This window comes from Lissotriton helveticus, chromosome 4_2 (genome assembly GCF_964261635.1).
Source record: "Lissotriton helveticus chromosome 4_2, aLisHel1.1, whole genome shotgun sequence".
Taxonomy (NCBI): domain Eukaryota; kingdom Metazoa; phylum Chordata; class Amphibia; order Caudata; family Salamandridae; genus Lissotriton; species Lissotriton helveticus.
In genome coordinates this window covers 99,134,439-99,161,705 of record NC_136064.1, presented here as the reverse complement: position 1 = coordinate 99,161,705, position 27,267 = coordinate 99,134,439, and the positions used below count along the sequence as shown (strand labels likewise).

General features: G+C 47.2%; 1 protein-coding gene across 1 annotated transcript in view; it reads left to right on the top strand.

Moving 5' to 3' along the window:
- The window catches only part of SNX12 (sorting nexin 12), a 71,123-nt gene extending 51,690 nt beyond the window's left edge, over positions 1–19,433 (top strand). Inside the window, exon 4 of the mRNA XM_078640203.1 lies at positions 15,393–19,433. Within this exon, the coding sequence (XP_078496329.1) occupies positions 15,393–15,495 (103 nt within the window). The 3' untranslated portion in view covers positions 15,496–19,433. The remainder of the gene's footprint in view (positions 1–15,392) is intronic.
- The last annotated feature ends 7,834 nt before the right edge of the window (positions 19,434–27,267 follow it).

The following is a 27,267-nucleotide window of genomic DNA, read 5'->3' as shown; positions in this document are numbered from 1 at the left end:
AAAAGGAAACCCCCCCCAAATGGATCTTAATAGGGACCTTAAAACTATCAGTTGCATCGTACTTAATACAAGATCCATGATGAAACACAAGTATGAGCTTGAGTGTCTGATTGAAGTTGAAAACCCAGATCTGCTGTTTCTAACAGAAACATGGGCTAATCGTACCTCAGAGCCAGACTGGGGAGCTGCAGTGCCGGTGGGATACCTTGTAGCTCATGTAGATGGGGTAGGAGCAAAAGGGGGAGGGTTAGCGCTGATTCACCAGTCCCACTATACGTGAAGTTTGTACCAGAGCCTATGCTGGAAGCTGAGGCAATGTCATTCAGTGTTAAAAGCAATAACTGTGAACTCTTTCCAGGGCTACTCCTATACAGACCTCCAGGTACGAGAGCTGCTATTATTAGATCACTGCAGACTTTTTTAGAATCCTGCTTAGATACTGTCACCTTTACAGTCCTTGGCGATTTTAATTTTCATTTAGAAGCAAACAATGACACTGACCCATCATGCCTGACAGACAACCTGCCATCCCCTTTTGTATCGCTAGGATATGGCATTAGTCAGTTAATACTAGATCCTACGCACCGAGCCGGCCACATGTTGGAAGGTATTTTTTCCAGCAACCCCCATATTGAAGTAAAGTGTACAGTTCACTTCAGTGTTCAGACTGCAGTAACTAGCCGTCGTAGGACTAGTTCCTCCTTGGCGAAATCACGCCCTTGGAAATAAATTCAAAAACACGATCTGATTCAGCTTTAGTGAAGAATCTCCCAGATACAAGGGACTCTAACCTGGCAGCCATGAATTATGAAAACTGGATAAATCAGGCAGTAAATAAGTTGGCGCCGGAAGCGAATAAGCTTCTTAGGAGAAGACTAATTTCATCACCCTGGTATTCCACCGAACTTGGACAATTAACAATCAATTGCAGATGCCAGGGGCGAATCTGGACATCCAACTATAGCACGGAATATAGGACTGGCTACAACGCAGCATTAGAGGAAGTCCGCTATAAAACAAGCCAAAACAGATTACTTCACTGCCGAAATCCAGGAGGCTACTAACTCCTCCAAGGAATTGTTTAAAACTATTACCGTCTTATCTATATGTCCCCTGGATACGGTGTTCACACCGGACCAACAGTTTGTGGACAAAATGGATGGCTTTTTTAAAAACAGTCCAGTCTGTGTATAATGAGCTTCTAAAAATAGAAAATAGTACCAAAGCCAGAGGACTACAAAATATTGTCCCCCAGTGTAGCCTATCACGGTTTTCAATATTAGGTGAGAAACAAGTGGCAGATCTACTGGTGCAAACCAAGTCAGGGTCTCCCTTTGACCCTTGCCACTGTATATTTTACATCTAATCCCGGAGGAGATCAGTGCTTCCCTGACCCCTTTATTAAATAAGATCACAAATTCGGGTGTCTTTCCAATGTGTTGGAAAAAGGTCTGCATCAGACCCATTAAAAAAACAACACTCGATCCTCTGGAAACTAAAAACTATCAACCAATATCTTGCCTCTCTTTTTCCTCTAAGATGCTTGAGAAAGCTCTGAATAGAGAGCTGACGGAATATCTGGATAAGAACAACATCCTTGATCCCGCTCAGCACGGTTTCAGAACTCGGCACTCAACCGAATCAGCCCTGATTATGGCGAATGAAGATATCACAAAGGTGATGGATGGAGGGGGCAGGGCCACCCTGATATTGCTCGACCTAACTGCAGCATTCGATACCGTAAATTACGTGGTGGTGCAAAGGTTGAATATGGCTGGTATCAGGGACAAGGCTCTAGCCCTCTTAGCCTCAAACTTGGCTGGTATCAGGGACAAGGCTCTAGCCCTCTTAGCCTCATACTTGGCCTGCAGGGAACAAGTAATCCACTGGGAAGGACTCAGTCTGGAAAGTTTACTCTCCCCAGGGTTCGGCCCTGTCCCCCACCATGTTCAATGTGTATGTGGCTCCGATGTCAAGACTGATAAAAAGTCATGGTCTCGCGCTCGTGTCATATGCAGATGACACCCAGTTAGTGGTGTCAGTTATGCTAAGCGTGGACTTGACGGCGGAAAGGTTCCGGAACTGTCTAATGGCCTGGATGAATATAAACTTCCTGAAGCTAAACACCGAAAAAAGGGAGGTCATAGAGTTCAGTCAGAAACCCAGTCTATGGAGCGAGCTGGGGTGGCCACCCGAAGCCAGAACGCGTCCTGCTCCTGCGCCGAAAGCTAGAAATCTAGGTTTCCTGATTGACAAAGACCTAACGCTCTCCTCCCAAATAAACAAAGTGTCATCTGCCTGCTTCTTTATGCTGAAAGTTCTGCGTAAGATTCTTCAGTTTATTCCATCTTCATGAAGAAAAATGGTAGTTGGAGCACTAGTCTTGTCGAGTATATTACGGAGTATAATCAAGGAGGAGGGAAGGAGAATCAATGGTCCATTCAGCTTCCAGACGAAGATACAAATAATCAAAGGGGGGAGAATGGACCACTTGTCCTGCGTACCAGGGTCATGCTCATCTTTCTGTAAAAAACCCTCATTCATGTACACAAGGTGGGGGCGGTATATCTTGATTCTCCGCCTTTGTTTAACGTGACCGCATCATCATAGGGTTTATTCTGAGAATTTGCTGACCTCCACCCGGAGGAAGACCAAAAGACCAACTGGTATTACAGTAGGGTCCAGAGATTGAGAGTGAAACGGAAGGAGGTGTCCCCGTGAGGCGAGTATAAAATTCCCGTCAACACCTTGTCGGTAGATATTTTAATGAATTAGGTGGTTTCAGAAAGTAACTGTACTCTGTTCAAGGCGCCGTGAACAGACCGCACAAGTCGAGACTAAGCACACATCAGTCATCACAGCCGCCCAGCCTCTCGAGGAAGCCCGAATCAGAGATAAGTCACATGTACAATTGACAGGACTCTTCAAAAATGGAGTGGTAAGTTAACCACCCATGGTAGTAGCCACAACGTGCCACTACGAATCCACCGGTCCTGAGAAAGCCTCTAGATGAAACACAAGGCTGAAACATGTCGACCACCATCAGTGCGGTAGATTAGTAACTTTATCTACTCCAACCTTTTTTGCTTTTACTTTCTCAAACAACCTAATTCATTAAAGTGTCTACCGACAAGGAGAACCAAGATATACCGCCCCCACCTTGTGTACGTGAATGAGGGTTTTTTTACAGAAAGGTGAGCATGACCCTGGTACGCAGGACAAGTGGTCCATTCTCCTACCTTTGACTATTTGTAAGAGTAGATTACTGCAATGCGTTATATTTGGTTGCAGGTGTAAGGCAGCTCTCCAAACTTTAATCACTACAAAACGCGGCCGCACACGTACTACTCGATCTCCCAAAGCCTCATCTAACGTCCGCGAGCCTGAAACACCTTCACTGGCTCCCTATTCGACAGAGAGTAGTTTTTAAGGCCCTCTGCCTAGTGCATAAAGCTCTCTATGGAGGAGGACATAAAACCCTAACTCCCTCCCTACATTCCTTCACGCTGCCTTAGGTCGGCAACCACTGGACTGGTTCTTCCTCCCAGGATAAGTTAGGTGAGGTGGAAAGGGATTCTCCTACCAAGCGGCCAAACTGTGGAACTCCCTTCCCACTCACATGAGACTTCATTCCAGCATATCAAAACCTGGCTCTTCTACAAGCCCTAGACCCGCTTACTCTCTCTGTTTGCATCTACCTCAGCGCCAAGACCCCTCAGCAATAGTGTGCTGTTAGACCTGGCACTATTGGCCTGGGTCTCCCTTCCATTTTTTTTGCTGTTGCCTCATGTATTTTTGCTGGTGTTAGATGGTTTGGGCACTGTGCCACTGCTGTCCAGTGCCTCAGTGCAAGTGCTCCCTATTGTAAATTGATGTATGAATCAGTGGTTCCATGTTTGGCTATTTGGTTTACTTGTCAGACCCTAGTCTAGTGCACTGAGTGTGCCCAGGGCGTGTAAATCCAAATGCTTCTGGTGGGCTTGCAGCACTGTTTGTGCCACCCACAGAGGCAGCCTTGTAAAATGTCTACGGTCTGCCATTGCAGAGCCTGCGTGCTGTGTGGTACTGTCATGCTGAATGGGCAAGTGCACCCACTTCCTAGTCCCTTAACCTTCCATTTTCTTCATATCAGTCACCCCTATAGTAGGCCCAAGGGCAGGGTGCATTGTAAGTATAAGGTAGGACAAGCTCTGGTGTGTGGCATCTCCTAATAGTGAATTACAGCCATTTTCGTTTTTCACTATTGCAAGGCTACCTGTTCTCCATAGGCCAGAATGGGCTGTTACTTATTACATTTTATAATCCTAACTGTCTCGGAGAACATGGTAGAAATTCGAGTTTATTGTGCCTGAACTCAGAATAATAAAATACATATTTTAGTAAAGTTTATTTTAATATTCTGTGTTTGCAAATACCACTTTTAGAAAGAAGGATTTTTTGTCTAACCATTCAAACCTGCCTCTGCTAGGTTATGTATTCCTATGTCTGGTTTTGTGAGTGACAGGGCTGGGAAATTCCAGGAGACGGGCTGAGTCACCCAGTGGTGAATAGAGAGATTTACAACTAAATGGGAGGGAGGAGTTGCACCTGAACCTTGAATAAGGCTGTGCCTGCCTTCCACAATGCTGGCTCTGCCCCCTGGGGAGCAGCTGATGGCTCTACCCTGCACACTGAAAGAAGAGAAGGAGTCCTGTAAACAAAGTGCTTCAGGACTGTAATTGCCTTCCGCAATGCTGGCTCCACCTCCTGTGGGGCATCTGTTGTGCCTGCCCTTCACTGTGAAAGGAAAGGAGAAGTCTGGTAAACAGAGTGCTTCAGAACTGGTTTGGACTGGGCAAAGGCCCCTCTCCCCTCAGAGAACGAAGGATTTTGGGGTATAAATATTGGGAACTTGATCCCATGAAATTAGATCACTTTTGAACTACAAGAAGAAACCTTTACTGAGGAGAGGAACCTGAAGAAACTGAGGAGAGACTATTCCCAAGCTGAAGTGCTGCTTGGGGGATTGGCCTGCAGTGGTTGCCTTACTGCCAAAGGAAGGAGAACGGAACTTTGCTTTCAACTTGTGAAGGATCTCCAAGGGCTTGGAAAAGAGCTTGCCTCCTGCTGAAGTCTCAGGGACAACAGACTTCACCCCCCAGCTCCCCAGAGTTCTTTTGGAAGTGCCTGCTGCTCTTTGGGCCTTCTGAGGAACTGCGTGTCGTAAGGAGCTGGAAGTGCAACTCAACGAGGAGAAGCGTGTCGTAAGGAGCTGTGCCTGCTGTCGCAACTCCGAAGGAGGGTGTCGCCGCTGGAACTGTCGCACTGCATCGGAGAGAAGCGTGCAGCAACAAAGAGGAAGCATGTCGCCGTTACTGCTGCTGCCGTCGCAAATCCGAAGGAGGAGGGTGTCGCCGCTGTAGTTGTCGCACTGCACCGCATCAGGAGAATCTGGCAACGAGGTCGGAGCATGTCGCTGTGCCTGCTGTCGCAACTCCGAAGGAGGGTGTCGCCGCTGGAACTGTCGCATTGCACCGCATCGATCCAGAGCACCTCGCATCCCTGAGAAGCGTGCAGCTGTCGGAGCTGCTGCCGTCGCATCTTGGATGTCGCCACTGTAGTTGTCGCATTAAGCGGAAGCTTCACGCATCGTGAAGAAGAGCGCCGCCGCCGGAGCTATTACCGTTGCATCGTAAGGGTGCTGCTGCTGCAGTCCACGCATCGAACCAAGGACTTCTCGCATCCCCGAGAAGCGTGCCACATATGGAAGATCTTCACGTCTTTATGTTGGAGGCATGTGGGCTGCTAAATTCATATCTATTGCATAGATCGCCGCCTAGTGTTGGGTCCGGATGATTGCACATTGTTGTCCTGGAAGAGTCTTCGAAGTATCACGAGATAGGTGGCTCCTCCCCTGGACTACAGTGCGCATGGGCATCGACTCCATCCCCAGATTGTTTTTTTCCGCCATTGGGTTCGGATGCGATTTCGACGTCTCCTGTCGGAATCGGTGAAAGCAGTTCTCTGAAGGCCAAAAGGCTTTCTAACCTCGTCGGTATTGTTGGCGTTCGGTTCTCGTGTATACTCTGACTCTTCGAGTCGGTTTTCGGGGGAGTCGCGTGACTCTTCGGTCATCGAGGCCCTTCGACGCAGCAAGACCCCGAGAGACTACAATGGAACGAAGTCCGTTCAAAAAGTGTCCCGTGTGCGGTTCGAAGTACCCACACATCGACGTGCATCCTGTATGCAACAAGTGCCTGTCGCCGGACCACAACGAGGCCAACTGTATGGCCTGTTCGAAGTTCAGGTCGAAGAAGACGCTCAAGATTCGGCGCATGGCGCGCCTCGAGGCCCAGCGATCGGCACCGGCACCTGTGGACATCTTCAACGACCCCAAGGCAGACTAGCAAGAGCTTCAGCTTCAGATCTCGCCTCCATCGGCGGAGGTCGAGGCCGACTACGGAGAAGCCGTTGAGGGCCTGGACCTAGAGGAATACGTCTAGGAGGTAGGGGACGACGAGGAAGTTTATGGGGCCGCGGAAGATAGCTCGGAGCAAGAGCTATGCCCCGTCCGTACATTAACTAAGGCTCAGGTCACGGGATCGCCACTCTGCCTTACCCACGACCCTCACCCTAAGTCCTCGGCCCCGCCTTCTGGCCCGGCTACAGACATTTCAGCGGAGCCTCCGATGCAGAAACCGAAACCATCGGCTTCGACATCATCTAAGATGGCCGACACACCATCGAAACCAAAGACGGCGGAGACACCTTCGAAACCGTCGTCTTCGGAGGCTTCGAAGCCGAAAAAGGCTGTCGAACTCGATACGGCACCCAAGGGGGCCAATGAGGCCGCCTCGAAGAAGGTCGTGGTGGAGTGGAAGTCAAAGAAGACTGTCGAGACACCTTCACCCAAGACTACCGCGGCCCCAGGCACACGGACAGTCGAAGTGGCGTCGGCGAAGGCCACCGAGCCGAAGTCTGGAACCACGAAGCACAGGGAAAAATCTGCCGATCCGAAGCCGGCGGCGTCGATGCCTAAGGCCAAGACGGACCAGAGCCTTGCTGTCGAGGGTGCGTCCGCGCCCACACAGAAGTCGTCACCGCTCGGATCCTCACCTGGTGGTGGATCGAGGCCCACGGTCGGATCGACGAAGCCGTCCGCTTCTTTTACTAAGCAGGTCGCGGACTCCCTGAAGAGGCTACGGGACAAGGCGTCGGATCCGAAAACGCCCTCGGTACCGAAGGCGACTGTTCCACCGAAGAAGACTTCGACGCCGATCCTCTATACTCTGCCGCCGAAGGTGGTGCCGAAGGCGTTCACACCTCGTACGGTGCCCGATGACTCGGAGGGGCTGCGGCAGACTCAGCGTGGTGGAAGCTCTGCTCGACCACTTTCGCAGTACGATGAATCGGAGCATTATATCGACGCCGACACGGGCAAATTAATGCTCTACAAGAGGAAAATTACATCCCAGCCGGTGGCATCCTATGTAATCCCTCTAAAAAAGAAAAGGCCTGCACCAGATACTCCAGACCTTGTGGAACCCATTCCTCAACAGCCTGGGAGGAGTCCAACACCTTCACCCACTTACTCAGATGGGGATGGAAATGACCAGAATGAAGAGTATAACTTCCCTGCCAATAATGACCCTGATGAGCAGCAGGACTCATGGGTAGACACTGGTGACCAGGGTGACCAACAGGTGGTTAGTGACCCACAGCTTTATGGGATAAAGACTTCTCCTACTGAAGACTCGGCGGCATTTAATGCCTTAATTGAACGGGCAGCTGCAAATCACAAGGTGGAGATGCATGCCGACCCTGTGGAAGTTGACTTTTTGTTTGATACATTCTCTGCATCGGAAAACACTGTTAAAACACTGCCAATGCTTAAAGGGGTTCTCAAACATGCCACTGACATTTTCAAAGAACCCACCAGGGCACGGGTGGTCAACCCACGTATCAAAAAGAAATACAGGCCGGCACCTGGGGACCCTGCTTATATACGGGGCCAGTTGCCTCTAGACTCTTTGGTCGTCTCCAATGCACGCAAGAGGGCGAATTCACAGACAACGGGTGAAGCTCCTCCCCCGGACAAAGAGTCAAAAGTGCTGGAGGCAGGGGGCAAAAGGGTGGCAGCGCAGGCAGCAAACATATGGCGCATATCCAATACACAAGCCCTGCTGGCTAGATATGATAGGGCGCATTATGACACCTTGGAACAGCTTTTGCAGCACCTTCCAGACCAGTTCAAAGAATGAGCTGAAATGTTGATCCAGGAGGGCAAGCTCATTTCTAATGCTGCAATTAAATGTGCGCTTGATGTTGCAGATGCAAGGGCGGTGAACACTAGTGTTATGTTAAGGCGTCAGGCATGGCTCCGCATCTTAGGCTTCAAGCCCGAGATCCAAACAACTATCCTCAACCAGCCCGTCAATCCAGACAGACTGTTTGGCCCGGAGGTTGACACCACCCTTGAAAAGATTAAAAAAGACACTGAGACGGCTAAGTCCATGGGTGCTGTTCAGTCTCAGCAATACAGGGGCAACACTTTTCGTCGCTCAGGTACAAGAGGTGTTCCCAGAGGACACTTGGCACAGCAGACAAGTTTCAATAGAGGAGGCGCCCAGGCCTCTTACCCCAAACAAAATAGAGGTGGTTACAGAGGAAACAGCTCCAAGGGCAGAGGCAGAGGCAACAATAGTTCCCGTTCCTCTGCTGCCACCAAACAGTGACTCCCTGTCACTGCCCCCCGACCATCTAACACCTGTCGGGGGGAGACTCCAACAGTTCCTGCCAGTCTGGAGAAACATCACCACAGACAGGTGGGTACGAGATCTTATCCAGTTCGGGTATTGTTTGGAGTTAACCTCCACTCCACCCAACATACCCCCAAGACAACGTCCTATGTCAGCAGAGCACTTGCACTTATTGCAGCAGGAGGTTCTCGTAATGCTGCAAAAAGGAGCAATAGAGCTCGTGCCAGTGGAGGAAGAAGGCACAGGGGTTTATTCCCTGTACTTCTTAATACCAAAAAAGGACGGCTCACTCAGACCCATTCTGGACCTGCGCCCCCTCAGCCTATACATACTCTCAGAACATTTTCACATGTTGACGCTACAACAGGTTCTTCCGCTATTAAACCAGGGAGACTTCCTCGCAACCTTGGACCTCAAGGATGCTCATTTTCACATTCCCCTCCACCCATCCCACAGAAAGTACCTCAGGTTTACCATACAGAACAGGCATTACCAGTTCAGGGTCCTACCCTTCGGAGTGACCACTGCACCAACAGTGTTCACGAAGTGTCTGGCGACCGTGGCGGCGCACCTCAGGAGACAGAACATACATGTCTACCCTTACCTGGATGACTGGCTCGTTCAAGCCAAGTCGGCTCAACAGTGCGCCGCGGACATGTCCCACACTATTCACCTCCTTCACAGTCTGGGGTTCTCGTTAAACTATCCGAAGTCGCACCTCCAGCCAGCCCACGTGCGGCAGTATCTGGGCGCGACCATAAATACTCTGGCTGCCAAAGCACAGCCAAACCCAGCGAGGATCGACAACATCCAGTCGCTAATCCAGAGGTTCAGACCCCAGCACTCACTCCCAGCGAGAGTGTTTATGCAGTTGATAGGCATGATGGCCTCCTGCATCTTCATAGTCCCGCACGCGAGACTGCATATGCGTCCGCTCCAGGAATGTCTAGCGCATCAGTGGACGCAGGCTCATGGACAGTTGAAAGACCTAGTGTTGGTGACCGGTCGGGCATACAACTCTCTGCATTGGTGGAATCCACACAACCTTTGCAAGGGCCGACCGTTCCAAGAGCCGGTACCACAGATCATCCTCACTACGGACGCATCTCTCCAGGGGTGGGGAGCTCATGTGCTCCACTACACGGTGCAGGGACTATGGACGACACAGCTGAGGAAGATGCACATCAACTGTCTGGAGTTGATGGCGATCTTTATGGCGTTAAAGTCCTTCAAAGTACATTTGTGCAACAAGGTCGTGTTGATCCGGACGGACAACATGACGGCCATGTACTACATCCAGAAGCAGGGGGGTACGCACTCTCCACAGCTGTCTCATCTGGCTCAGAGCATGTGGAAGTGGGCCATTCAGAGGAACATCTTCCTCATGGCGGAACACCTTCCGGGCAAGGACAACCAGATGGCGGATCTGCTCAGCAGGTACAGCCATCAAATGCACGAGTGGGAGATACATCCATCGGTACTCCGCCCGTACTTCCAGCAGTGGGGTCATCCAGAGATAGACCTGTTTGCCACAAGGGAAAACGCAAAATGCCAAAGCTTTGCCGCCAGGTTCCCTCACCCACAGTCGCAAAGCAATGCGATATGGATGAACTGGTCAGGCAGATTTGCGTACGCTTTTCCCCCAGCACCTCTCATTCCGCTGGTGGCAAGAAAGCTAAAGCAACACTCGATGACGCTCATCCTGGTTGCTCCAACGTGGGCACGACAACCATGGTACACCACGTTTCTAGAACTTTCCGTGGTACCGCATCAAAGGCTGCACCTCTCACCCAGGCTCTTGACGCAGAACCATGGCGACATTCAGCATCCAGACCCGCAACAGCTCAATCTGGCGATCTGGCTCCTGAAGTCCTAGAGTTTGGCTACCTTAATCTGCCTCCTGAATGCATGGACATCATCAGAGAGGCAAGAAAGCCCACTACCAGAGCTTGCTATGCAGCGAAATGGAAGCGTTTTGTCATCTACTGTACAGAGCATAACATAACTCCGCTAGATGCATCCATTCCAAACATCATTTGCTACTTGTTACATCTTTACAAATGCAATCTAGCGTACGCTTCCATTCGGATACACTTGTCAGCCATAGCAGCTTATCTTCAGAACAGGCAGCACCTCTCTGTTTTCAGGGTGCCTGCCATTAAAGCCTTTCTAGAAGGGCTGAAGCGGGTCATTCCTCCCAGAACCCCGCCCGCTCCGGTATGGAATCTGTGTGGTCCTCACTAGGTTGATGGGTCCACCCTTTGAGCCTCTACATTCATGTGAGATTCAATTCTTGACATGGAAAGTGGCTTTCCTCATCGCCATCACGTCTCTCAGGCGTGTTAGTGAGCTACAGGCGCTCACAATACAAAAGCCATTTATTCAGGTTCATTCCAACAGGGTGGTGCTCCGCACTAACCCCAAGTTCCTTCCAAAGGTGTTGTCACAATTTCACGTCAATCAGACAATTGAACTGCCCGCATTCTTTCCAAATCCAGAGACAGTAGCGGAAAGAATGCTCCATACCTTGGACGTTAAGAGGGCGTTGATGTACTATATTGACAGAACACAACCATTTAGAAAGACACAACAACTATTCGTTGCCTTTTCAGCTCAGCACAAGGGCAACCCCATTTCCAAAGCGGGAATAGCCAGGTGGATCGTTAAATGTATTCAGATTTGCTATCAGAAAGCTAAACGCACTTTAACGATCCCACCCAGAGCACACTCCACACGCAAGTTAGGAGCCTCCATGGCATTCCTGGGAAACATTCCTTTGGAAGACATTTGCAGAGCAGCCACGTGGGCCACACCACACACGTTTACCAAACATTACTGCGTAGACGTACATTCCAAACAGCAGGCAGCTGTAGGACAAGCTGTTCTCAAGACTCTATTTCAGACTTCTGCAGCTGGCACGGGCAACTGCCGTTAATGGAGGGACTGCTATATATTCTATGCAATAGATATGAATTTAGCAGCCCACATGCCTCGAACTGAATATGCTACTTACCAGTATGCATCTGTTCTTGGCATGTAGGGCTGCTAACATTCATATCGCCCACCCTCCTCCCCGGCGCCTGTAGCAGCTGCAGATTGCTTCTTGCATTCAATCATTAGCATGGACATCTTTCACACTGTCATACTCCATCTTTGCCGCAATGGCTAAAAACAATCTGGGGATGGAGTCGATGCCCATGCGCACTGTAGTCCAGGGGAGGAGCCACCTATCTCGTGATACTTCGAAGACTCTTCCAGGACAACAATGTGCAATCATCCGGACCCAACACTAGGCGGCGATCTATGCAATAGATATGAATGTTAGCAGCCCTACATGCCAAGAACAGATGCATACTGGTAAGTAGCATATTCATTCTTTGTATCTGAACTTTGCCACATTTCCCATCATTGCAACATTGCTTTTCGTGGAAGCGCAACACAACTTAAGGTACATTGACTCAGAGTGTCGCATCTAAGAACTGAACTGAACTGAACTAAACTTAAATCTACCATCTTAAAGTAATCCTAGTGTGTATTTTTGTCGTTTATGTTCTTGTGGTAACTATATAAAGTCTACTTATTTTTACATAAAACCTGTGTGGTGTCCATTTGTAGTGTTGTCACTGGGTTACTGTATGTGGTCACAACCGCTTAACTTACAACGCCTCTGAAATAAGCCTTGACTGCTCGCGCCACGCAACCTAGAGCGTGAGCAGGGGTTATTTTAGGAGTGTAATCCCCCTTGTCCTGACTAGAGGAAAGGGTCCCTATTTGTCACAAGTACCTACCTGTGCCAACTAGAGACCCTAAATCTAACATGTGCTTTACAAATAGTCAGTCAGTCATGATCGCGGCCCCATGTGTGGTTGTGCAGAATGAATACTCCGAAGGGACCTCGGAGGAAAGGAAAACCCTTTTCTTTCCCCTGATGCTTTTATTGCTACCCCCGTGGAGAAACTCTCCTTACTCCTAGACGCGCTGGAAGCATATGGCAGCCTCTAATAACGTTGGTGCGAGCTAACATCATTAGATGCCGTGGTGGGAAAGGGCAGTGACCTGGTGGGGGGTGTGAATAAGGGAGGCACACGGGGGAGCCCCATCGCTTTCCCCCATGGGTGGGTGACAGGATGGCCAGGTGCTGTCCACACGCGCCCACCATGGCGTTAGGCGGTTCCCGCCATCCAGTGCACGAAACTGTTTTAGAGAGAGGCTACTAAAAATCCTACTACATGCATACATATAAAGGGACTTTAGGTACAAGCAGAAGCTGCTCATATTATCCGAACTTTAATTATTGTACTTGTAATTAGCAAAAAGTATTTTGGTGAGAATGGTTGTTTTGCATGTGCCTTATAGTTTTTGAATCATATAGTAACATCAAAACTGTGGTGGGAGTGCAGATACCTTGATTGTAAACACAGAATTATTAGTAGGTAAAAACCATAAGTCAGTTATTTTCCACCAAGTGTTTCTACGTGACCTCCGATGATGATAGAAATGAAAAGCCCCAGATAATTGTCTAATACCAATCTACGTTTGACACCTATTCTTCCCTCCTTCCCCCAAATCTACTTCTCATACCCCAAAGAGTAGTGCAGAGGAGACGCATCACCACCACATTAAAAGTACATGGTTGTCTTCCACTCCATCATCCTAAGGAGAACCTTCCCCGCCACCACCCTTTAAAAAAAAAAAAAAAATGCTTGCTGTGCACTCACCTTGGCAATACCCTCTTTAGCTTATCCCTCCTTTGAAGCAAAAACCTGGTGTCTTGACATCGACCTTTCGATACACCTGCACGCTTTCCCCATCAATTCCGAAATGTACTTGGTTCCCTGTGTCTCACACCACCCTCTGAGCATTGCCTCCCCAACGCTCACATTGATGGCGGAGAGTTGGTGTGGCAACAACAGCACCTTATAAGAACCTGGTCTGTTTTTCTTTCATCGCAGAGTCCCAGGAGTACTGGCTGTTTGTAGCACAAATGCACTATTTCTATTGCCCTCTGCAGTCCCTCTCCACATCTTTAGTGAACATAGATGGTTGGTGGGGTCTCCACCGGTAAGAACGGTGGTTCAGTACTAGCTGGGAAGATGTACTGACATCCAAGCAGTAAAAAAATAACACTAGTTTTGTAATGCGTGGGCGGCAGAACACTGAACATCTAGGATTCCAAACCAGTGTTCTACATAATGGCTACCTGTGAAAGGTGTGTGTGTATGTATGTGTGTGTATATATATATATATATATATATATATATATATATATATATATATATATATATATATATATATATATGTATATATATATATATGTATATATATATATATGTATATATATATATATATGTATATATATATATATATGTATATATATATGTATATATATATGTATATATATATGTATATATATATGTATATATATATGTATATATATATATATATATATGTGTATATATGTATATATATATATATGTGTATATATGTATATATATAATGTATATATATGTGTATATATGTGTATATATATGTATATATATATGTCATTCATTTTGGAAAGAAATGCCACTGGCCTCTATTATGACTCTTGTACTGGGCATCATGTGTACACCATCTCTCATGGTCCGTGTTGAAAAGCTAGCATTAAAGTGTCAAGTATATAAAGTTTTAGCTAACCATTTGCCTAGCAGCTGTGCCCAAGGTCCTTGGACACAAGTAGTGAATGGCCTTGCCAACCAAGTTTATCCAGTCATCGCTCGCGGTTTAAAGAGTCAGCGAAAAGGCCTATAATTTAATTGGATTCATAGCTATGGCACTATATCTCCACCACTGTGAGGTCTATTACCTTTCTTACTTCTCTGACCTTTTAACTACCTTGGTTACTGTATTATTCCGGAGCAAACTTAGTGTGCATGTAAAGTACACTGGCCTTTCCATCGCTTAAATGGCGGTGGTGTTTTCTGGGATAGAATTAGTGATGTATGTCAATGCTTTCCACCTGTGATTAGGCTGTTAGCTGTTGAATATTTGGGTGGGTTTATGTAGTTAGAAAGTTGAATGAGAGCTGTACTGTGATGGCAGCCTCTGTTGCAAGATGGCCGCGTGGTCTCTCTGCTGTGTGACGGCAGCCTCTCTGCTGTGTGACGGCGGCCTCTCTGCTGTGTGACGGCAGCCTCTCTGCTGTGTGACGGCGGCCTCTCTGCTGTGTGACGGCGGCCTCTCTGCTGTGTGACGGCGGCCTCTCTGCTGTGTGACGGCGGCGCGGTCTCTCTGCTGTGGGGAAACATCCTTTACAACGCAACTTTTACCACGCAGTGCTTTTACAACGCAACTTTTACAACGCATTGCGCTGGGGGGCGCTCTAGGATAGGGAATAGATTTAATTTACTGTCCACGGGGACTGGAGTTGGAATAGTAAATTAAACTATTCACTATCCAGCACCCCAAAGCGCTATGCGTTCTAATGGTATGCGTTGGAAAACTGCGATGTAAAAGCATGCGATGTAAAAGCATGTGTTGTAATGTCATACATCCTCTGCTGTGTGATGGCCGCGCGGTCCCTCTGCTGTGTGATGGCCGCGCGGTCTCGGTGTTCAGTGCCTCTCTTCACATACTACGTGAGTAGGCTGACCCTCTGCTCTGCTTTCCTTACAGAATCGCAGGGCACCCGCTGGCACAGAACGAACGCTGCTTACATATGTTCCTGCAGGACGAGACCATCGACCGGAACTACGTCCCTGGCAAAGTGCGCCAGTAGGCAGTGGCCTGGCACGAGTCTTCCTCTACGCCACCTCCTACTCAGCAAAAATGACATTTATTTTTACACTAGGTCTCCGTCACCCTGAGCAGGCTTTCATTCCTTCAACTTTTTAAGTGTCTACAGCTTTTCTTTTTGTTTTTATAATTTGCCATCAGTATTTTATCAGGGTGTCTCTTCCCTGATGCACGTAAGTCAGGAGAGCTCTGGTCTGAATCGGAGTGTCTGCAGCCTCGCAATCTTGGTGTCTGCTGCTATTTTTGTCCAGGATCAATCAGTTGTTATTGCAGAGTGTCAAAGCTGTATGGCTCCTCGTGCATGAAGGGGAAGCCATGAGGAACTGTAGCTCACTGTGAGGCAAGCAAACGTCAATTCTGTATGCTGTGGGACTCGCCAGTAAAGATCATGGAATGCATCGTGTGTTGCAGCCAAGGCTTGATTGGATGCTGTGCTTTGCTTTAACAGTCCCTGGTCCTGACTGTTGGGAGTTAATGGGGGGCACTTGCACTAGACTTCAACATTGGGGTGCCTTATATCTTGCCCCGGTCATGTAATGCAGCAAAGGCTAGTGGGACTCTTCTCTGCAGATTGCTGGTGTGTTCTAATCTTTAGGAGGACTTGTGATTCTGGCTTATAGCATTTGGCGTACTAGATTACACAACATTTGTGTCTTGAAGTGGCTCACTCATCTGTTGTATATCTGCTGGGGGGATATGGGGTCATAGCGGGAGCTAGCGGGGCCTGTGGCTTAGTATGGCTGTTAGGTTGCAAGAGACAGGTGGAACAAACTGCATTACAAATTGATTTCAGATTTGCCTCTTTATTGGGTGGGTGGGTGGCTTGTGGTGGGATATGGCACCCTCTTGTCTATGTGAAGCTTTCTAAAGAGGCTTGTGTGTGCTTCCAGTAAAGGCTACGTTGCTCTACAGTCAGCGTGGCTCTAAAAGAGCAAGGAGTGAGGGTTAGGGAAGTCGAGCTGCAATAGCTGAAAGCACTGTTTCACTTTGAGGATTCATCGCCAGTCAAACCTACCCTACAGTGGATGAGTAGGCCGCTGAGCTAGGAAGTAACATCACACACACACATGCTCCCACTGGGGTTCTGCATGCACTTGTGATCTTCTGTACACTTTTTCACTGTGAGTATCTTTTCGTTGTGGTCTGTTTATCCATGCATTCTTCCACCACTGGTCTATGGATATTCACTCTGCCAGATTTTCACAGTACCTTCTCGTGTCATCCAAAAGAGTATTCCACAGCAATTTGAGCACCCTCTTTTTAATGACACTAAGCTTGTCACCTATCACAAAGTGCAACACACTCTCTTAAGATTTCCATCTAACAAATGATTGTGGTTTTCTACAGCTATCTTTACATTTTCACAACATTTCTGCATAATGGCTCATCAAAATGGTTGTTTGTCATCTTTTCATAACTACATTGTGTGTTTTGCATAGTGACATTGTGTATTTACCAGTTATGGTACAGAGCAGGTACGTGCAGCAGATTTCATAACTTTCCTTGATGCATTCTGAACACTGATTAAGAGACCTTTGCCTCCAAATGCAGTGTAGTTGTAAATCCGGCATTTTCCCTCTTCCGCAATTTGTGGTCGTACTGAGGAGTAAACGGTAGCAGAATTGCTGGACTACACAACATTTGTCTTTAAGTGGCTCACTCAACTGTTGTATATCTGCCAATGAGGTACGGGGTTATAGCAGGAGCTAGTGGGGCATGTGGGTTAGTATGGCTCCGTGAGATTCAAGAGACGGGTGGAGCAAACTGCGTTACAAATTGATTTCAGATTCGCCTCTTTATTGGGTGGGTGTGTGGCTCGTGGTGGGATATGGCCCCTCTTGTCTGTGTGAAGCTTTCTAAAGTGAGGTTTGTGTGCGCTTCCAGTAAAGGCTAGGTGGAACTCTACTGTCACCGTGGCACTAAAAGGGCAAGGAGTGTGGTTAAGAAAGTTGAGCTGCAATAGCTGAAAACACTTTCACTTCGAGGATTCCTCTCCAGTCAAACCTACCCTACAGTGGATGAGTAGGCCCCTCAGCTAGGAAGTGACATCGCACACACAGATATTCCCACTGCGGTTCTGCATGCACTAATGATATTCTGTACACTTTTTCACCGTGAGTATCTTTTCATTGTGGTCTTGTTTATCCATGCGTTCTTCCGCCACTGGTTTATGGACATTCACTGTGCCACGTTTTCACAGTACCTTCTTCTGTTATCCAAAAGAGTGTTCCGCAGCTGTTTGTGCACCTGCTGTTCAATGACACCACGCTTATCACTCTTGCCAAAAAGTGTGCAACGCACACACTTAAGATTTCCATCTTGCAAATTATAGTGGTTTTCTACAGACCTTTTTAAATCACCACAACAATGTTTCCATAATAGCTCATCTAAATGTTTGTTCCTCATCTTCTCAACTGCATTGTGTGTTGCGTAGTGACGTTGTGCGTTTACCTACATACAATACAGAGCAGGTATCTGCAGCAGATTTCATAACTCCTTGATGCATTCTGATCACTGGTTAAGAGACCTTTGCTTCTAACATGCAGTGTGCTTGTAAATATAGCATTGTCCGTAGTCCGCAATTTGCGGTTGTACTCTGAGGACTAAACGGTAGCAGCTAACAAGCATTTTGTATTTATCAACCTAAGTGGGCTCTTTAGCATCTCCAACCTAATGATGACCTGCACAGATTCATGAATTGAATTGCCGAAAACGAAAGCGTAGTTTGCTGCTTCAATCAGCAGGTGGTTGGTGATGCAATGGGACAAGGTTTTGATCATTTTTATACTTCTGTATGTAGCTAATGTAAAAAGGGTGCTCAAGTGTCTGGAATTGCAAAGAACAGCTGTAGTATAAAGAGCATTTCAAGTTGGCCAGTCTAGCTCATTCATCTTTTTCTCACTTTGTCCCCGTCTCTCTTCTTGGATTTCTGTTGACCTATCCTTGGAACATATTCCCTTTTGAGTGTCCCTTTCTCTCTCTTAACAAGTGACTCCAATCCTGGCAAGCTGCCCGTGCACTCTGTTCTTTGAGCTTGTCATGCTTAAGAGACTCTTTAGGGAGCTGGCAGGAATCTTGGTTCTGTAAGATCTTTGCATGTCTGGTTTCTGTCTGTACTCCGCTCGTCAGGTGATGGATGCAGATGTTTCATTCACACAGTTTGCATGACCAACACAATTTGTGGTGTTGAAAATGTGTATTAATGTAAGAAGCCTATAGTTTTACCCTTCCCTGAGGTTTGGCTTCTGGAGAACTGGTAGCCGGAGGATCCCACTGTGTGAGGGTCCCAGTATTTCCAGGAGGTGTTGATTTGCAGTGAACAACACTGTAGAAATGACATCTCTGACTCCATTCGATACCTGTTCACCTCTTAAGATGTCAATCGTCTAAGGTTTTGGCGCAGTGGTGATGGAGACTGGAATTGTGTGAATGCCAGATTGACTCTGCCCTTAGAACAACTGAGGTTTTGATGGTATCTCCTGGCTTCGGGATGTTGGGCGTTTGTATTTGGGGGAAGGTCGATAATGCCAAATGTATTGTGGCCTTTGTTCCACCTATGTTGCGGGTTAATGCTCATGGTTTTGAAGTACAGGTGTCACCCCCCCCCCCACACACACAGCATCCCTCAGGTTGTAAATTATTGCACCAACTCTCAAAGCTTGTTTTATTAGCCCAGCACAGACAGACAATGATTGTGAGGTGCATTCTTATACTCGCTGCTTTTCTATTGTTTGCTTATCCATGTATTTCGCTGTCTTATTCTGTATTCTGAGAGACAGACGGCTGCCTGTATGCTATGTACATATATATATATATATTCCCTTCTTGAGGGGCTTCAAGTTTCCAGAATGCCTTCAGTTTCCTTTGTATCCGTGTCATCTCAAACTTCTGTTCATATTAAACCACTGTGAAATGAAACCACTTGCTTTGTAGTCCTCGTCTCATGTTTTAATGGCTTTCAGCACAACTGACCATGGAAAATATGCCAAATTCATACCTTATGGCTTGTCCTTTTTGAACTCCAGTTACATTTTTTTCAGTTTTTTATTTATGGCTTATCTGTGGGTTGGACCAGGCCCAGATGGCGATTGGAAGACAGTGGCGATTGGAAGGAATGGTAGAATTACGATAATCAAACTGGCGTACATATGGTATTGGGCATTTTGCTTAAATATGTAAGTATTTGTATGGGAAAGATACCATATGCTAGTGAGATATAAATGTAAATGTAAATGTCGGAATTTGTAAAGCGCTGCGCTACCTCCACCAGAGGTGTCCCGGCGCTGTCCGTATACCGCTTAGGAACCCTTCCTGGCTTTCCTGGGAAATGTCCACTCCTGGGCACCCCCCAGGTGCAGCCAGGCATTCCAGCGCTTTGGGGGCCGTTGTGGAGACTAAGCAAGCTATTGCCCAGAGTTGCAGCGTGGGACCCATGATCAGAACAGGTACTGAGGCGAGAATATCCAGTCAGGGGAATTAATGAGTCGGAGACCCGTCGAGGCGGGAATCGAACCCTGGTCCCTGGCCAGAGCTCTGCATCAAGGTCTGCCTGCTCTAACCATTGAGCCACACTTCTCCACAGGCTGGCTGTATCTGAAATGGATCAATCATAGGTGTTCAGTTGATAGAGGTTCTTGACTGACATGAGGTTAAGGACCTGGCGTACATAACGGTGGTAATGACCAGGTCAAGAGTGCTATAACCACTGTGGTGTCGGTGCCAGCCTCTTATTGCTTCCTTAGACTAGAAAAAGTGAAAACGGCTAAGCATGGGGGGATATACTCAGCTATGAGGCATGTGTAAAATCCGTTAGCCACTAGATAACCTAGCCGTCCACTGTACACAATTTATTTAAAGCGTTCCTTAAAATCCAGAAGGCGATCGGAGTTCCTCAGGGGCTAGCATGTTGGGTAAGGATCCACATAGTACCAGCGAGGTTTGAGCGGAAGAACAGGCTCTACAGTTCTTTCGTGAAGGTGGCCAGAAAAGTAGCCTTAACACAATGACCATTATTTGGAAAATTTGGTACACTGCCAGTGAAAGACCAGACCACCTGCGGTGGCAGAAGCTTCTTTAGGTGTACAGCCCTACTCTGTAATAGTATGCAGTTGGAACTTAAAACAGCACTGTGTTTTCAGAAAGTCCTCCAAAATTTGACTTTTTGTACATAAATAGGACATCTAAGTAGTCCTTTCCTTGTCCCGTTTAGCGCCAAGACGCCTCGGGCATTAGTTTGCGCTCTATACATTTTTCATTTATTCTTCAAATTGTAAATTTAGGGGTGTTTGAGCAGAGACCTTCCTTGATTTATGACGGCTGCATGCCTCCGATGATGGCTACACCTTCGGTTAGGTATTCAGGTGTTCGAGGCATATGAGCTGTAGATCGTATACTTATGCATAGATCGCCATCTGTTTTGGACTCTGATGTTTGCTCTTTGTTTTATGTCTTGGAAGAAATCTTTGTAGTCTCGAGGTAGGTGACTCTTCCTTAGGAAGATAGTGCGTGTGGGCGTCGACTCAATCTCCAGATTGTTTTTTCTGCCATCTGGTTTAGATGTGATTTGCTGCGCTCTAGGTCGACATCAGTTTCTAACCCCCCTTCGACTCGCAATTCCTCTCCAGTCGACGGAATTGTTGCGATCGTATTTCCCTTTCGACGCGCTACTTTTAATACAAACTCCTCGAATTTCGCGTGGGCTGCTGGTCCTATCTTTGCCGGTCACGCCTGCAGTCAATGAAAGGACCCACTTTAAAAAATGCCCCGGGTGTGGCGCTAAGTTCCCACACACAGACTTGCACAAGGTTTGTAATCTCTACCTCAGCCCGGAGCACGAAGACAGAAACTGCTAGGCCTGTGCATCATTCAGGTCGAAGAAAACCATCCGTGATCGTCGGGCTCGACGTCACGAATTGTCTCGCGGAAGCAGCTCGATTCCAGACATCTTCGAAGCAGATCCCAATGTCCACCAGAGCAACAAGGTGATCGAGGCCGACGACGCAGAGAAAACAGTCACCCAGCTTAGCGGTCTGTGAGTCCTGAATCCCCTCTCCCAAAACCCAAATCTAAGGCTCCTGTAGTGCCCTCTGGCTCTGGTCGACGCCAGCAATGTGTTTCAGACACCCTGCCCTCAGGCCCAGCTATGAAACCTAAAGACAAGCCTTCTGGCTCGGCCTAGAGCCAGCCCCATTCCGGTGCTGAAAAGTCGCCTTTGGTACCGAAGCACAAGACCAAAGATGTGCCACGCCCTACTTTGTAGGCACCGAAGACAGCCCTGACACCGAAAACGTCAGCGTCGAAACATGCCAAAGACAATCGTCTGAGCCGTGGAACAAAAATCGTCTGAGCCGGGGAACAAAACTCGTCTGAGCCGAAAAAAAAGACTGAGCCACAAACTCCTAAAAAGCTAAGGAGCCCAAGCAAAATGCCTCAGAGACTCATTCCAAAGAACATTCTGATCCAAAACCGAAAAGACAGTCTCTACCTGACTTTTCGGATCCAAAACAAAAGACTCTTTTTAATCGATCCAGAGACTGGCAGTCGTCGCGAAACCTCCAAAAAAGAAAATACTGGACACTTCAGAGGAACCTGAAATACCTTTGAAGCGAAAGGAGATAAGTACTAACACCTCGCCACCTCCTTCTCCTCCAGCTGATCCAAATCTTTCAATTTCTCCACTTCACTCCCCACAACATGCTTTTTCATCTCAAACACCAGATAATGAGGATACCAATGGGGGTGGGAATATAGATCCAGATGGGGATGATGATGATCATTATACCATCCCACACGAAGTAGACCCATGGGATGACCACAACACAGACCCCGACCCACCTAATGACCCAGACCTCTATCCATCTAGGCCATCACCACCTGATGACAATATTGGGTTTGCGCTACTAATCAATAGGGCTGCCAAATACCACTGGGTACAGTTGCATTCTGATCCCTTAGAGAGAGATTTTTACTTGAAACCTTTGCACTCTCGCAAAAATCCACACACACCCTGCCAATGCTAAAGGGCATGCACAAACATGCTCCAGAAGTGTTTAAAGACCCTGCCAGGGACAGAATTCTCAACGCCAGGGTAGACAAAAAGTATAAGGCAGCTCCCAATGATACCGCATCTTGTGCCATTAACAGTAGTGTTTTGTTGGGCAGGCACGCTTGGCTCCGGGTCGCCGGATTCAAACAAGAGGTACAATCGGTTATTCTTAATCGGCCCTTTGATCAAGAGCATCTGTTCGGGCGCTCAGTTGACACATCTTTAGAAAAGGTGAAAAAAGATAGACACTGCGAAGTACATGGGGGCCTTACAAATCCCTTCTCCTAGAATCTTTTTGCCGCTCCTTCTACAGCGCTGGCTCCTAAACCATTGCCTCAGAACATCTCTCTTCTTCCTGTAAGAGCCCCTCTCAAACGTCCTCTAAAGGATACTTTTGCGGAGGCTACAGAGGCAACAATGGTAAGGTAAGAGGTCGCGGCAACAACAACTTCAACTCCTTTACCACCAAACAGTGACCTCCCTGCACTTCCCCCGATCATTCCACTCCTGTTGGGGGGCGTCTCTCACAGTTCCTACCTGTCTGGAATTCAATCACAACAGACAAGTGGATAAGACAAATTATCCAGTATAGTTATTGCCTGGAGCTCACCTCTACTCCCCCCATATATTCCTCCCAGACAACGTCCAATGTCCTCGGAACATCTGACACTTCTCAAACAAGAGGTTCTCTCTCTATTACAAAAACATGCAATAGAACCAGTCCCCTGACCTCAAGGCACAGGGGGTTTACTCCCTCTATTTCCTAATTTAAACAGGCATTTACAATGCAACGGTTTCGCCTTTTCAAAAGTTAGAGCTATTGGCATTGTAAATGACAACATTTTTATTTATGTGTTGGTTTTGAAAACAGATAAATGGCATTGTCATTTACAATGCCAATAGCTTACTCTCTCGCAAATGCCACACACATGCCCACACCCACACAGAGCCCCCCACACACACCCACACAGAGCCCCCCACACAGAGATTCCCCACACACTGCACATACATAGGTTACCAACATGGATATAATCTACACACCAACTAACCTGATATGCTAGGACCCCCTAAATACCAACTCATCAAGTATCTCAACTACATGGATCTATGTTAAAATAAATCACCCATAACTAGATAGTATACGCTAGCTCCTGTCACAGCAGAATATGCAGTATGCAAGTTAATCTCACACTGTATACCCACATATATAAGAAGATGTGCGTAGCGACATCTCACCAACAACAGTGACTTAGTTCAAACAGCATCACCAGCTCTGGTTAAGATAATATATAAATATAGCACTTAACTGAATTTCGCTGCATCACGGACGGTGAATTCTAGAAGTCTCCCGAAGAAAATTGGACCTAAAATACATCAAAAGCACTTTCGTTAAAAAAGCGTCAATTACAAAAACATTAGTTATATTTTTTAAAGAAACTACTAGCTATTTAAGACAAACAAAGGAAAAAGTAGACCCAATATAATGTACACAAACACATTCCCTAACAATATATAAATATAGCACTTACCTGTCGGAACCAGCAGCATACCTACCGTCTGAAGCACTTCGTGCACAGCGGTGCACACCACTGCACGCAGACGACACGGGCCATGTTGACCCTGGAAAAGAGACAAAACAACATTAGCTGAGCAAAATAAAGCAGATGGCTTACCTCTAACATCCAAAAACAGCAGCATACCTACCGTCGGAAGCACTTCGTGCACACCACTGCACACCACTGCACGCAGACGACACGGGCCATGTTGGACCTGGAAAAGAGACAAAACAACATTAGCTGAGCAAAATAAAGCATACTGTGCAAAGACAAACATTCACAACACGGAGCAAAAGTATAAACCAAATGCTGCTTACCTGATCGGAAACATTCACAACACGGGGCATGTAGAGACGACCGCAACGAAACAAACAAAAACGTAAAACAAACAAACACAACATGAGACGGGATAGACGAGACAGGATACATGCACAAACACAGGGCATATCGGAAGTGTGTCGCACTTACCTTTATCTTGAACACGATAGCAACGAGACACACAAAGGGGAGACACAAACATTCACAACACGGAGCAAAAGTATAAACAAAATGCTGCTTACCTGATCTGAAATAACAACAACTTCCTGGCAACGTAAATCTCGCCGGCCACTCCGGCCAAAGGCTTTTCCAAAATGACGAAAACATCACGGGACAAAAAAAAATAAAAATACACGCCCACAGCCACATGACGTCAGAAAAGAGGCAGGATGAGAAAAACCTCGCCGAAACGCCCACGAATCGCCTCGAACGATGACAGGCAGATCTCACTTCCAATGGCTAGCCTCCATTTTTGGAGGTAGCCAATGGGAGAGTGAGGCGGTGCCCAAGCCACAATACTCTAACAAAAGTTTTCGCCTGCGCGAACCGCTGCTTGCGCAGCTTTTCGCCAGGTCGAAACCTAAAAAAGGACAGCTCTCAGGCCCATATTGGACCTCAGACCCCTAAATCGGCACATTCAGTCGGATCACTTCCACATGGTCGCTCTCCAGCAGGTGCTCCCACTGACTCAACAGGGCGACTTTCTCTCCACTCTAGACTTCAAGGACATCTATTTTCATATTCCCACTCCCCCCACTCACAGGAAATATCTCCGAATCGTCATAGACAATGCTACCAATTCAAAGTCCTCCTATTTGGGGTCACTACAGCACCCAGAGTCTTCACCAAGTGTCTAGCAGTAGTTGCGGCCCACTTATGACCGCAGCACATTCATGTCTTCCCTTATCTGGGCGAATGGCTCATAAAAGCCAGCTCACAGAGCAGCTGTGTGCAACACACTCCCAAAACAATCCAACTGCTTCACGACTTGGGATTCATGGTAAACCTCACCAAATCACACCTCCAACCATCCAGCATACAACAATATCTAGGGGCTACCATAAATACTTCAAAAGCTCTAGCATACCCCAGCCCGGATAACCGCCATACAAGCTCTATTAACATTTCGTCCTCAACACTCACTGCCAGCTCGAGTGTTCATGCAGCTAATCGGAATGATGGCCTCTTGCATTCTCATCGTCCCTTATGCAAGACTCCAAATACGTCCCTTACAGGAGTGTTTGGCACGTCAGTGGAACCAGGCTCAAGGTCGCTAACAAATCTGGTGTTGGTAGACGCCTGCACCCATCGCAGTGGTGGAACACACAAAACCTTTCCAAAGGGCGGCCGTTCCTCGACCCAGTTCCACCGATAGTGCTAACAGCAAACTCATCGTTCACTGGCTGGGGAGCTCATCTTCAAACCCATACCATTCAGGAAATGTGGACACCTCAACAGAAACCATTCCACATAAATTAGCTGGAATTGTTGGCGATCTTCCTAGCGTTAACATCTTTTCAACTCCACCTCGTAGGCAAAGCTGTCCTGGTTCGTACAGACAACATGACAGCAATGTATTACATACAAAAACAGGAGGACACACTCCAGCTTTCACACCTAGCTCAAAGCATATGGAGATGGGCCATTCCTCAGAACATATATCTCCTTGCAGAATACCTACTAGGAGTACACAATCAAATTGCAGATCTGCTCAGTCGTCAGACAGCAGATCCACAAATTGGGACTTCATCCTAAAGTTCTCCTTCCATTCTTTCAAAGGTGGGGTCACCCAGAAATAGACCTGTTCGCCACACACAAATGCAAATTGCCCAAGCTTTGCAACTGGATGAACTGGTGAGGCAAATTTTGCTTGCGCTTTTTCGCCCCTCCCACTCATTCCACTAGTGGTTCGGAAGCTCAAACTGCATTTCCTCACAATGATCCTCATTGCTCCCACATGGGCCTGTCAGCCATGGTTCACAACCCTCTTGGAACTATCAATAGTTCCTCATCAAAAGTTATGCCTCTCACCCAAGCTTCTCATTCAGAAACATGGAGAGACCAGGCATCCAGATCCCAATCAGCTCAACCTTGCGATCTGGCACCTGAAATCTCAGAGTTTGGCTACCTCAATCTCCCGTCAGACTGCATGAACATCATTAAAGAGGCTAGACGCCATACCACTGGAGCTTGCTATGCCGCAAAGTGGAAATGATTTGTAATTTACTGTACCAATAACCATCAACGCACTAGATACTTCTGTTCAAAACATCTGTTACCTTTTGCATCTACATCAATGTAACCTAGCGAACACATTCATTAGACTACTTCTCACTGCCATAGCAGCATATCCCCACAACACTTTATCAAAGCTTTTATGGAAGGACTTAAAAGAATAATTCCACCTAGAGCTCCACCCGCTCCAGTAGCAAACTTAAATGTGGTCCTTACCAGACTCATGGGTCCCCCGTTTGAACCTATGCATAAATGCGAATTAGTTTCTCACCTGCAAAGTAGCTTTCCTCATTGCCATCACCTTTCTCAGAAGAGTCCGTGAACTCCAGGCATTAACCATACAAGAACCATTTCTACAAATTCACCATAACAAAGTGGTTCTTAGGACTAACCCAACATTTCTACCTAAAGTCGTGTCTGCTTTCCACCTTAACCAGTCTAGACATCCCAGTGTTTTTCCCTCTACCAGACTCAGAAGCAGAACGAGATTTTCACACGCTAGATGTCAAAAGAGCGATACGTTACTACATTGAAAGAACAAAATCCTTTAGAAAGACTAAACAACTTCGTGTCTTTCTCCCCACCTCATAAAGGCAAGCCT